We start from the raw sequence: 13,756 nt of genomic DNA on the forward strand, positions 1-13,756 counted from the left end.
CCAAATAAGTGAAAATATTAAGCAAAATCAAAATGCTCTTTAGTTCCAGCCACGAAACAAGAAATATGACAGTCACATGTTTTTTCACAACACAACAAAAAGTATTAAGACAAATTTGAATGATCTGCAGGTTTGCTAAAAAGTGCAAGTTTTGTTGAGTTTCTCCTCTAGGACTACATTTTGCACATGCATGCGTTACTTACTAAACACATGCACATAATGCATGTTTAATGCATGAGCAGTATTTCCTGTGGCTGATTCATACACGTCCAGAGGGGGTCATTTCCCCCTGCAGCAGCCTTTGCTATGCTCTGTGTAGGAAAGGGGCAGACCTCTAATCAGTCAGCCAGACCACCATGTGGTATAACCCAGACTCTGCTTGTGTCTCTCTCCTCGGTCTGGAGACGCCAGGCTACAGATGATGGCCTTCAGGGGTCTGATTGCAGGAGCAGAGCTGCAGGGATGCTGCTGCTGCCGCTGAAGTGTCGGCCATGATTGTTATCAGAGGGCTGCGTTCCTTATTTCGAACATGAATTAAGGCTGCAGGTCAGGGAGGCCTTTGCCACTTTGCACTCACACACTCATTCATATCCAGGTTTCTTTCGCACACATACACACACACACACACACACACACACACCAAAAAGACTTACCTTGGCATAATTTGTGGTCTTAATGAACCATTGTGTGAGCAGCTTCTGCTCCACCAGGGCACCAGACCTCCAGGAGCGACCCTTTTCATCCACCTGCTCATCAGCCAGCACCGTCTGATCTACAGGGTCCCAGTTCACCACAGCCTGGATTAAAGACACACACAAATAAGCACACAAATGGCAAATGAACACACGCACACATTCACAATTCAAATTAAAAAGCTGAGCTTAGAAAGTAGGTTGGATTCAATAGACCGACCAACGGCTTATTCAAGGTCGTCCCATTTCATTAAACATAATCAAAGGGGTTGGACCATGCTCTCTTCTTTTTCAATTCAGTCTTTTTCTTCCAGGTGTAACGGTTGAGCTGCCTCAATCATGTCTGTCACTGTCAGGCACCTCAAACCCAAAGCAATCATATTTTCCTTTCAGAAGAAAAGCAGGATAAGCAATTCAGGGCAAAGGCCAACGGTACCTCTTTCTGATACGCAAGTCCGGCTTTAAAGAGCTTGATGAACAGATACTGCGTCCACCTGTAGTAGTCTGGAAGACAGGTGGTCACTTCCTGTCAGAAAAAAAAGCCACAGAAAGGTCACCCATTTGGCAACTGAGTGAACCAGACCTGAGCGTGACAACTTCTCTGTCTGATGCTTTGGTACTCACTCTGTCCCAGTTGAAGCAGAGGCCGAGGCTGTCCAGCTGCTCGCGCATGGACTGGATGTTGCTTAAGAGACACAACGGAGTCAATGTTAGTGTACGTAAAAACAACGACTCTAGCAAGAGCTGAAGTGATATTTCCTATACCTTATAGTCCACTCTCCTGGGTCCAGACCTCTCTCTATGGCTGCGTTTTCTGCAGGGAGTCCAAAAGCATCCCAACCCATCGGATTCAACACCTGTGAAGAAGTCAGGAGATTTGCGTGATCAGGGAGAATCAAGAGTGAATTATTACATAAGAATGTGGGTAGTTGATTCAGTTAAAGTTGTAGATTATGAAGAGAAAAAGCTTACACTCTCTTTTTTAGCTACTAATATATAAGGAATGTGTTTCTTTTCTATCGTTTCTGACAAAACGAGCTATTTAAGTTGTCACTTGGGCTCCGAGAGATTCTTTGATGGGCATTCATTGTTTCATTTGACCTTTTAAACAATAAATCATCATCAACAATCAAAAACTATTACAACAATGTTTACAGTCGACCTAGAAATTCCCCCCAGACATGTTTCTAGACACTGACATACAATTCAGTTACTGTTGAATTTATTGCGTCTCCCTCAATGAAAAGTTAGAAATCTGTGAATATGCCGTGTTGTCTTTTCACAACTTTATTTGACCGTAAAGATTTCCTCCTTCTTCATGAAGAATTCCATTCACATTTGTATGTTCACTCTTGGCTTCGAGTTGCCATACCTCCATACCTGGTAAAGATATCTTCAGGCGTTTATCTTGCATCTAAGGTGAGCAAAGAGAAACTATTTTCTTTCCTAACAAATGAATGTGAAATCATTCAAGGAGAGTCAAACTCTTCAGAATCATCCGGGTCTACACTCCCTCCCGCCCATAAGCTCTGCCGTTGAAAGGCGTCTGATCCAACCTTCACAACAGAGTCCTAAGTCTCTAACGATACTCTTTTCAACTGTCGACCCCCGGGGGTGGAACAAACTTCCAAACTCCAATCAATCCGCAAACTCCCTTTACACCTTTAAGAAAAAGCTAAAGACCCAACTCTTTCATGAACACCTACGCAGTATACACTTAGTGATATTATTGATGATGGTAATAACTGACTATAATGACTATTTAAGGATGGTGTTGATGCTGATTAGAGCTCTCAAGAACAGCTGTCGAGGTTGTGTCCGATCAGATTTAAAGCTGTTCGTTTGCACTTACTGACGTTGTTTCCTCCTCTCCACATCTTTGCTTGTGTTGTACTCACTCTCTGATGTACGCTGCTTTGGATACAATAGGGGATTTTAAAGACTTTTGAGAGTCTGTCTTGTCTCACTGTATGTAATATGCCATTAGAGGGTTTATGCTAATAGTAACAGAAAAATCACAACATATTTTTCTGTAAGGGATAATTTATTTAGCATGAAAGCATTAAGCTCTTATAACTGCAGCACATGTTGAACCATACATGATAATGTGTTTTAACTCCATTAGGACTTTCAGTCAATGCATTAACACAAACAGGTTTCATGTTAATGCAGCTATTATATCGTGTAAAAACAAGGAGAGGGAGGTAAAGCTTTGAATGGAAGCTCAGGATGTGACAGCTGCCCGCCTGTCAGCCTGATGCTAATTAGGCTACTCACTAAATTGTTTCACACTTTTTGCTAATCAACACCACAATCTACGATGTCTGCTTCCATCCCCCACTACTTTAATCCCCCATCTATCTTACAATCCTTGACATAAATCATCGTCTACTCCATATAACGTCTCCTCCATTCATCTCTTTTTCCTTTTGGTTCCCAGAGATGATTTTTTTTTTCCTGCACACTGAGAGACTGAATGGAGATGAAAGCACAGGAGTGGAAGGCGTGAGTAAAGTAGAGGAGACGCAGGGTGACAAGGATTCGAGGACTGGAGAGGATCATCCATGGACTCTAACGGGGCTGATGTTTCAGACGATTTGGTATCCTTGGTAACTGCATGGGCCTCATTTGTAAAGCTGTGTGCTGGTTGGTATTAAGCTAAGAGAGCTCGGCACAGCAGACCACTGTGACGGATCAGGAGGAAAGCAAGCACAAACAGAAGATAGCCAATGTAAATGTAGCAAAGCAAGAAAACACGCACCTCATCTAGAAGGAGTGAGACAGTGTGTTACAGGGAGCAGCTGTGACGGACAGACTGCATTACAAAGTTCAATTCTCAAAGTTCAAAGAGAGCAGCAGAGGAAAACAATCTTTTCCCTGCGAATACCAACCTGTTACCACAGAGGCTGTCGGCACATTTCAGAGCCTGGGTGACAACAGGCAGAGGAAGATGGACGTGGGAGTCAGTGTGGGAACATTTTATGACAATCTGTCCACTGTAATGTCGAGCAAGTCCATGCCAACCCGTGACAGATACGTCAATCAACACTTATGGGCTGCTTGTGAACACAACATGATGGACACAAGTGTTGGGAGGCTGATTTTTTTTTTGTGATTGTGAGACCACTCACCGCTACATGGCAGTGTCCACCCACACAGCTCCAGAAGCTTCTATCGATTCAGGCAGTGCTGAGCTGCAACTCCAGCATTTGTGTTTTTGTACTCAAGCTAATTGGTTCATACTCAACCCTGCTGACTGACTCAATGTTTCATTCCATGGACAAGCTCAGGTTTTACATGAAACAAACAACTGATGCAACTCAGGGTGCACAATTTTACGCAGGGACTCTAGCATGTGAGAAACTATTAAACCAAGAAGAGAAAGTATGATTGTGAGATGTGTTTGTATATGTTGTTTACGACTGGAAATAGGGGGAACAGCTTGCATGACTCATCAAATCAGCCTGTGACAGTGACAGTGGGGAATGACATGCGGGAAAGGAGCCACAGGCCAGACTCAAACCCGAGCCACCCGCTTGGGGACAATAGCCTCCGTACATCGTCCTATCCAAATAAAGGCAAATAAAAATCTTTGACTTATTATTATTATAATTATTACAACGTATATTCCATTTGGATGACCCTAGTAAACTCATGTGAAACGGTATTATTGTTCCATTGATAAGATTTTGGTCACATTATATTGATATGAGATACAGGACAACACAAGAGTGTGAAAGAAGAACTACCCTTTAAAAGACGGGAGAATAGCTTTAGTATGTGACAATCAGCAGAGTGAACCTTTTTAATTAACTAGTGAATAAGGAAGAGTCGGTGCATTCAGTGGAACAACATTTGCTTTACGACAGATGCTAAGAGAACGTAGACTCCTGAGAAGGAAGTCTTTGTCAGTCAGGTGAAACTGTGTTTCTGTCCGGGGAGAATGCAAACAGAAACAGATGGGATTCTCTCCGCAGGTGAGAGCATGACACAAAAACTAACATTAAATCCCAGTGTTACAGAAAAGCTTTTCATCAGGGCAAAAACAGGGAGAGATTGTATGAGGACAACGACTAACCCAAAAAACATTAACATGATCTCTGTGACAGACACAGCCTCATCAACACCTGAAGTTCACTGGACCTTAGCACAACGTGAACATTGACTGCAGCGCTCGGCCTGATATGGAGTGGTGTATAGACCATCCTTGTTCTTATCTTTGCTGCAGCAGGTTAAAAACCTTCAGTCTATAAGAACTATAAAACAGTTCCTTGCTAATGTGTTGAATAAATGTTTGTTAGCATATAATAATTAGGTTTAGTAGCAGAAAAATAAAAACATGTTAAGAAACACAACCAACAAAGACAGCATCAGCTACTTAAAACAATTGTGAAAAAAATCAGCTATGATGTGAGACAAAAATCCAAACAGAATACAGAAGAGTGTAAACTTTGCTCTCATGATTGAGAGATGGAGGAGGTAGAAGTTATTTATCATATTAGTGCTATTGTTAAAACTTTATATTAGATGTTCTTCCTGTGTTAAGAGATATGCAGATTCACACTTCACTGCAGGTGTAAACTGAGGCTTGAGCAGCGTTAATAGAGCAGCTATTAATAATGATTTGAATAAATAGTGTATGGATGGTGGGAGGTAAAGCAGGAAACAAGTCGACAGGTTGGAGCTTAAGAGCAGGGAGACTTTTCAGGTAAGCTGTGCTTCAATGTAAAAGTAGAGAGCATAAATCTCAGGGGCGCCGTAAGGGGGTGAAAAGTAAGGACGATTCTAAGAGCCCATGACTGACAGAGGCCCTTAAATTTATTGGTTAGTATTCATATTAAATTATAAACTAATTGCCATTAAGAAGACTTTCTTCACAAATGTGCTTATAACAATAACTTTCTTTGTATTTCCTAAAGTAACATTCAGATGACAGCCTCAGTGTTGCTGGCGTCCAATCAGATATCTTTTCATGAGGCCCAGCGTTCCTCGCGGCGTTCCTATCCGCACTGCATATAATGTGATGTACCTAACACAGAGAGCTCTAAACAGACATACAGACCCACTCTCTGTCCCAGTAATGCTGTTTTTTTCAGGTTATATAAAAGGTCTAATGTTTTTTTCAAACCACTGAACGAAAGCATTTCTTTAGATAGCTGACACTTTAAGTGGTTAACTTGAATTTAAAAAAAAAAGGTTAAAGTACTCCTCCTCAGGATGGCAACAACCTTTGTGCTTTTACAGAAGACAAGTTGAGAAGATAATTAGCTGAACATCTGAACAAAGAGTGGACGGTTAAGCACCAGAAAAAGACTTGTGTTGTGTTGAGAGGTAGATAAAACAAACTATAAAGCTAACCAGGGAATAAAATAAAAGCTGTCTTGTTGCTTATTCTTAAGTAAACCACAAGAAGGGCTTAAATAGAGAGCCATTCTTTTGGGCACCTATTCTAGTAAGGAGTTATAAATGTTTTTCTTTTAACCCAAGAACAAAGAGTCAATATCATGAGCTTGAGAAAATGTCCAATGTGAGTGTTAATGTGGCTCCATCTTTCCAAAGTATCTTACATGAAAATACAGTTTGAATTCCCTGTTTGAATGAGAACTTTATCTTAGTGTGAATTGTTTTACATTGAAGCACTATCACAGAATGACTGTTTCACACATGAACTCCAGACAATGTCCAAACAATTGCAAGACATTAAATTCCCAGCAGTTAGCAGACTTCCTCCTCTACACATCACACACGGCAGTATCTTGTTGTGCCAGATGCACCGTCACTATAAGAACTACTAAACACAGCTTTTGACACCATCAACCATTCCATCCTTCTCTCCCGCCTTGAAACCACCTTCAACATCACCGGCACTGCTCTCTCCTGGCTCAAATCATACCAGTTAATCAGCATCAACCACTGCAAATCCCCCACTGCTCCTCTCTCCCAAGGTGTTCCCCAAGGTTCTGTACTAGGTCCCCTCCTCTTCATCATGTACATGCTCATCCTGATTTGATGCAGACTTTTAACTAGACAGCTTGAAGACTTAAAGAAACTCTTTAATTCCCACTGCAATACGCATTTTAAACAAGGCTAGATAATCAATATTTTTTAAATGCTGCGCACATGTGATTATCTATTTATGGTAATTTTTGCTATTTTCTGTTTGCTATCTAAGTGTGAATGTTTTTATGTTACTGAGCCTCAACAAAAGGTAATTCTTTGTCACTATGTGATAGACAATAAAGTTTTTTAAATCTTGATGGGGAGTCTGTTTAGAGTCTATCCTGGTTATTTGGAGAATTTCAGAAGTGCAGTACATGTGTGAAAGGGGCTGCACTGATTTAGTGAGCATGATTACACAATAACAGAACCCACTATCTGAAACAGCTCAATGCAATTCAGTTATCCTTGATTTGATATTATACTTTAAATTATTTACACCACTATCTTTCAAAATATCTCCTCTCTCAGTGAAATGGCCTCTAAGGATGTCCTTCCCTTTACAAATAAATAAAAGAGAACAAAAGCTTTCTAAGGTTATGTCTGACACGTTAGTGGATTGGCCTTCTTTATTTCAGGGAGCACAGCAGAAAATGGTAAAAGACATTCACTTAAAAGCAGACAAACCTGATGGCCTCTCATCCTCTGGAAGTGGCCGATAGTGTCGCTGATGGTATAAACTCGCACGTGTCCCATGTGAAGTCGTCCTGACGGGTACGGGAACATGGAGAGGACATAAAACTTCTTCCTGTTGGAGCCCTGGAGGAGTCAGACATTCAAAACAAAGCTGTGAGTAAACTAATGTGGTGTGGAAAAGATCATACAACTAGAATACTTGAGGACTACACTAACAACGCTCGGGCTCTTTTCTCCATCATCAGACTTCAATTGAGCTTTCGTCTGATACACTGATGAGGTCATGACAGGAATAAGAACTGTTCACTTGACTTTGGGCATGAGGATCTAACAGGGTCTGATTACACTGTCAAAGTCTGAGCAGCCGAAATTCTGATTATGGATGGTTTACAGCCCCAATACTGTTCCCACGGCAACACACTAAGTACTGGTGGTTACACCCTGGCAACCTGAGTCATGAATTTTTCAGTAAATTAATTAAGAACAGGGCTTCCTGAAGAATGCACTTCATCACTGTCAGCCTGTCTGAGACCATGAGGAGAGACGGTCAGCCAGAGCTGCATGTCGGAGTAGAGCAGCAAGAGGCAGCTGGAGGTCACGTGGAGGGATGCTTAATGACATGATCATCATTTCATGAGAGAGAAAAGGCTAGGGGGGGTTTCCTATAAACACTTCTTCTACACACATCTGTCCACAATTACATAGTTTGGTTTAAGAACCCCTAACCCCCCCCCCCCCTCCACACACACACACACACACACCACCACCTCATCTGCTAGTAAAAAAAAGTCCTGAACAGGTAACATTCTCTGGTTTGGCACACAAAACAAACGACAGGCGCTTGAGGGCAGAGCCAAAACACCTGAACCAAGTTGGCCACTGCTAATTTCTATTTATCAAAAGTGAGATAAAATGATAGTAAATGTTATTGGCTTTGGGTTTTGTTAAGTGGAGATCGTGCACAGTTTTAAAATGTATTCGCCCGTGTCTCCACAGGTGCAAGGAGATCTGGAATGTGCTTGTTGAAGAAGTCAATTCCAGGGTTCGTCTGGAAGCGAAGGGCTCAGGTACAGACTTTTAAAGATTTAAAATTCTTTAAGGCAATATGGAAACATTTTCACAGCCCTAATACCTTTATTCTTTTTATTATGTTGTGCTAGGGTAAAGCAGTTGAAGAACATCATATAATACAATGTCTAAAGTATCAACATAATTGTAAAAATGCTGTATTTCTAATATTTAAATTAGTTCCTGTAAACAAGCCTGAATCATGACATCAGCCTGGATCAGGATAATCCAGATTTTTTTTTGGGAGCAGATTGTCATTCGTATTCAATTCAGAAATGTAAACACAGACTTCAAACCAGAAAAAAAACAAGATTAGATCACCTGATTTTAACTGATTATTTAATCCTGCTGTTTCTTTACACAACCTGTTGTCAGCTTTTGATCTCACCCGATAATATAATATGATCAACAAACTTTTAAACTACTGGGATTTATTTTATTTATTTTTTCAAATCTGATCCACGTTTAATCAGATCTGGGACACAATGTTAACATAGAACAATCAATATTCTGATCCCTGTTTCCACTTCCAAAGATCCTGGCTGCGTGTACTCAAACAGATAATTAATCCTTTTTATTCTCAGAATTGTCAGACATTTGGTGATTTCAGCTTCTCAAATAAAAGAGGATTTGATGTTTGATATCTTTGTCAACTGAAAATCTTTGGGTCCGAACATTTATTTGACACAACAAAGCCCGACTGTGAGCTCTGGCACTGTCTGAACTAGACACGACAATAAGATAATGTATTTCTGTATGGGGCTACTCACTACTTCACTTGTGCGAGTGTGGCAGGTACAGATCATTCATCATTGATCTCATGTAGACGATTGTTGTTCTTATTTTACACTTTACAGACTTCAGAGTTGTTTTAATCGTTTGTTTTAATTGTTTTACAGTTAAAGTTGAGTTTTTGGTCCCAGCTCCTCTCAAACCAGGATATGAGATTCCTAGGGCTTTGCATCTTCACATGTATCACTATTTGATTTGATTATGATTTGATTTGATATCACGATGCATCACGGGGGATTGCTGCATCCACAATTTTCTATACTACTGCACATAGCTACTTTTTCATCTATGAAAGCAAGCAGTCAGATAAATATAAAACAAAATCATGACTGAGATGCTGACGTGATGTGAGAGTACCGTGACAGCTCCAGACTAAAGTCTGTGGGGTTCTATATCTCTAATACTTTACCTCCTCTTGTGCATCTTTCCTCCCATGTGCCATGATTCGTGGGTGCCACCATTCCTCCACTCTGCGTCTGGTCTCTGTTCGGTAGTCTTTCTCCCACACTCCTGTCTCACTGAACAGGGTGCGGATGCAGGGGGACAGGAGGCGGGGTGATGGGATTTTACCCAACCTGGCAACGCCCAGGGGACACAGAGCTAACGTCCTCATCGAGGCCTGCATGGCTCCGTCACCTAAAACAAGGAGACACAGATTGACATATAAAAGATTAAACATTCAGCGTATCAAGTGAAATTTGAATTTTATTTTACAACATTTATCAAACTTAAACACTCTTTAACATTCAGAACACTTTGTAAAAACAAGCAATAAAGACAAATAAAAAAGTAAAGAATATTATAATAAAAATAATATTCATAAAAAAGGTTTTAGGTATTTTGTTTAATTGACGTATAAGATATGATGTTATAAATATTAATGCCTCGACTTTTTCTTTCCTTTAAGAAACATAATGTACAGGTTAGCACACGGGGTTATTTCTTTTGCTACTCTCTGTTATATCAACAACGCATATGAGGTCATCATGACACAACAGGACTGAAGAAGTTCCTCCCAGTCACATCATCTTCATGAAAGAAATGCTTCCTCAGAGGACATTAATGAGAACCATCACCATCACCATCACCAGTAAGCACAGAGAAGTCTGTGGGACTGAGCAGCACTCGAGTCCACGCAGTGAAAACAGAATGATTGACAGCTCGGCTGGGCAGCCCTCCTCTTCACCACTGCTGTTTCACAGTCTGTGTTCTTTGCACCACGTCACTCACACAACAGCATGCATTTGTTCAATCAGATTCAGCGTGATTTCATTGCACTCACCGCCTGACTCGAATGTGAGAAAGACGTTTTTATAATTAAGTGTTCCAATGTTTCACTGATTATCATCTACCTGCAGATACCGCTCTAAAATAAACAGCTGGGAGGATGCTAAAGCAAACAGAGTATGTCTTTAATTATTCATAGTTAGAAGTGCATAATACTGCATGACAGGAATGTTACACACTGCAATATTCAGAAGCAAAAAGTTTCTTAATGACAGATAACCAGCAATGAAACTATGACCTCAACCTTGACCTTTAGGCTACTTGAAAAAATGGCCACTCACTCTCTGTTTACATGAACACAAGATTTAGGTGAGACTCTAGCATGACTCAAAGTAGGTCAGACAGTCAACTGTATGAAAAAAAAAAATGATTTGATCTAAATTTGTCTTCTTAACAACACACAAGTACATAAACACAGTTTCCAAGGAAACCAGAGATATTCACCCAGTCTCTGCTTCCACGTCAGCGGAGGACAACTGCTGCTAACCTAAACTGTTAACCGTCACTGCTGAGAATATTTTCTCAGCAGTGACGCATCTGCATCACAGACAGGGAGACCTTTCAGGCTGCTGAATGGAGGAAGTGATTGTTTGCATGATCTGATTTAACCAGGCGGAGATTAAGATGTAAATAGAAATGATGTCTGTTTACCTACAGCTGTAGAAAACCAATTGACGAGGTTAATACAATGATGAATGTCCAGAAACGTTCAAGTTCAATTTATGTATACATTAAACCATCATTTGATCCTCTATGATAGGTGGATTTACTTTACAAAGCATAGACTTTAGGAGGAGAATTTGTTTTCAAAATAAAGATTGTCAAACAAAAGCAAGACTTAAGACTCTGCATTATTAAGAAAGAATCTGACCCGACTGGAGGTTTAAATTGGGATACCTTAAAGTTTTTCCACTAAATGAGCGTTAACAAAGAAGAGAAGAGCCCCTTTCCTCCTCAGTGTTTTCCTCCAGCTGCTTACGTGTTGGATGTGTTTTGTTTTTTTAACTAAATTATAAGCTAAGCATCGCCGCTGCCAACGCTCCTCCCTCAGGCTGAGGCTGGGAGAGCCGAGAACTCAAGGTTGTGCGCATCTGTGAAGGTGCAAGTGAGTGGGCTGAGGAGAGAGACTGAGGAAATGTTTCTATGGTGACTGGGCTCATCCAATCGGGAGTTTTCTCTAAACACTGACTGAAAACTTCTTTTAGCAGCATGCAGAGGAAAGAAGTGTTTGATTTAAAGATCTGTGGTTATAAGCCATGTCTTCACTTTAATACATATATCAAGCCTTACTTACAGAGACAAAACACTGGATAGAGAGAGAGAGAGAGAGAGAGAGAGAGGAAGGATATGAAGGAAAGGAGCCACAGGTCGGAGTTGAACCTGGGCCCCGCTTTGAGGACTACACCATCTGTAAATGGGGCGTGCAAATTAACCACTTGGCCACCGGTGCCACCTGGTATTGAATTTCAATACTTTTCTCAACTGTAATGTTGGCAGTGAACCTCAATGATAATCAGACAAAACAAGCTGTTTTTGCATAATTTTAGTTTGTTTATAGTTAAGGTTTAATATTAAAAGGGATTTAGAGGTCACTTTTTTATAACTTTCCTCTGGCACAAAGTTTCACGTGATGAGAAAGTGTCTCCTACTGTGGTCATTTTCAAGAAGCTGTCTCTCTTATGTCACGATTGTTCAACTATATGGAAAGTGAAGTCAGACATGAACGCTTGCATGGTCATGATATCATGATCACAGATTTGTTTTGCCTTCAACAAATCTGCCTTAAAATGAATCTGCAACAACTTCGACGAGCACAATGTCTTTTGTTTTCATTGATAAACCAGTTTAAAGTGTTTCATTTTCCACTTCTTTCTGACACTTCAAACACTAAATAACAACTTTTTTTTTCTGGAAAAGTCATCCTCATTATGAAATATAAAGCATATGAGTGGCAATATTTCGTTCTGTTCCTTTTGGATACAAGTTGTCGCAATAAAAACATGATTTCAGTTCAGTTCAATTCTTGCATTATAACAAAACTGTGATGATTGTAAGTTCAGAAATGTGCAGACAGGGAGGCTGTAAATGAGGTTTAAAGTGAAGCATAAAGAAGAACAAGGGTTAAAATGAAATAAAGCATATCAATATTTCCAAACTGGTCTCTGTTAAGGTTGGCAGAAGGTGTTTTTTTGACTTTGCAGCATGCTGACATGTCATTCATGCTGGTTAACATTAATGTATTCTTCATGTCTCTGCACACAGCAAAGGCACATATACAGGTCTATGCTCATGCAAGCTGAGCGGGTTTTGTGTTTAGTCTTTCATTTCTTATCTTAAGGTTGACAGCTCGGTCTCTTCTGCTGCTGGATGAAGAAACTCACGAGTTAAATCATAGAAAAGCTTTCAGTCTGAAGGTACATACCGTTTTATTTCCCGCTGCTCTATGTCTGCGTTATGGTCTTATATCCCAATACCAAAATCCATGTTATACACGTCAAACCCAGCTTTTAAATATGAGTTGTATGACCTGTTTCCCCCTAATCACGACTTCGCCATGGGCGCCGCCATCTTGGATTTCAATAACTTTATCAACACAACGTGAGTCGACAAAAGACAGACAGACCCTCGACGTTAAATCTCCCATAAGGGACTTAAGGTTTATGTTTATTTTGCCAACCCGTTTAGGCAAAGAGCGACATCATTTCCCTTTGCTGATTGCATCCCGTTTATAGCAAGTAGTGTTTTAACCAAAGTAAAATCCTCCTGCTTTCTTACAGCCTGTATTACAGTGTCACATCCTATGGTCACATCTACCCCCTTGCAGGGATGTAGGCATTAGAAATGACCATGTAGTGCTTAGTTTATAATTATGATGAGTAATTTCAGTCTGTTAATTCCTCACAGGAGTTTTGAGATTAACAAAAGTTAGACTATCAATGATCTTTTCAATGCTTTCTGTCATTTTATGTCTCTATGCTTTAAACTTCTGGATTTTATATGTGTGTCTGTCTCTTTCTGTTTAGGCCATGTAGTGCATGTGTTTAATGGTTTTGTGTGTATCTTTAGGGAGGTAACATACTGTCTTGAACACCAGTAAACATGGGGACTGCCTTCTCAAATGAACACATTGGATGTTGTCTACAATCTAAATAGGCTAATGCAGATTAGGTCAACAAGGTTTGGGCCAAATTAAGGTTATTTTGAAGGTTAGTTAAATTGAGTTAAGGGCCATGGTTCAGATAGATTAATGATGTGTTAATCTTTTGAATTTTAAAATGGATTGC

General features: G+C 40.2%; 1 protein-coding gene across 2 annotated transcripts in view; it reads right to left on the reverse strand.

The window, feature by feature from the left end:
- lars2 (leucyl-tRNA synthetase 2, mitochondrial) overlaps window positions 1-13,052 on the reverse strand; it is a 32,107-nt gene extending 19,055 nt beyond the window's left edge. For both annotated transcript variants that reach the window (XR_002278464.3, XM_020648945.3), the window contains exons 1-7: window positions 12,895-13,052; window positions 9,595-9,821; window positions 7,317-7,448; window positions 1,458-1,549; window positions 1,317-1,377; window positions 1,129-1,218; window positions 654-797 (exon numbers count right to left, since the gene is read on the reverse strand). Coding sequence is in view for 1 of the 2 variants with exons in the window: in XM_020648945.3 (XP_020504601.2) it covers window positions 654-797; window positions 1,129-1,218; window positions 1,317-1,377; window positions 1,458-1,549; window positions 7,317-7,448; window positions 9,595-9,810 (735 nt within the window). In the remaining variant the exon portion in view is untranslated. The remainder of the gene's footprint in view (window positions 1-653; window positions 798-1,128; window positions 1,219-1,316; window positions 1,378-1,457; window positions 1,550-7,316; window positions 7,449-9,594; window positions 9,822-12,894) is intronic.
- Window positions 13,053-13,756: the final 704 nt, after the last annotated feature.

This window comes from Labrus bergylta, chromosome 8 (assembly GCF_963930695.1).
Source record: "Labrus bergylta chromosome 8, fLabBer1.1, whole genome shotgun sequence".
Taxonomy (NCBI): domain Eukaryota; kingdom Metazoa; phylum Chordata; class Actinopteri; order Labriformes; family Labridae; genus Labrus; species Labrus bergylta.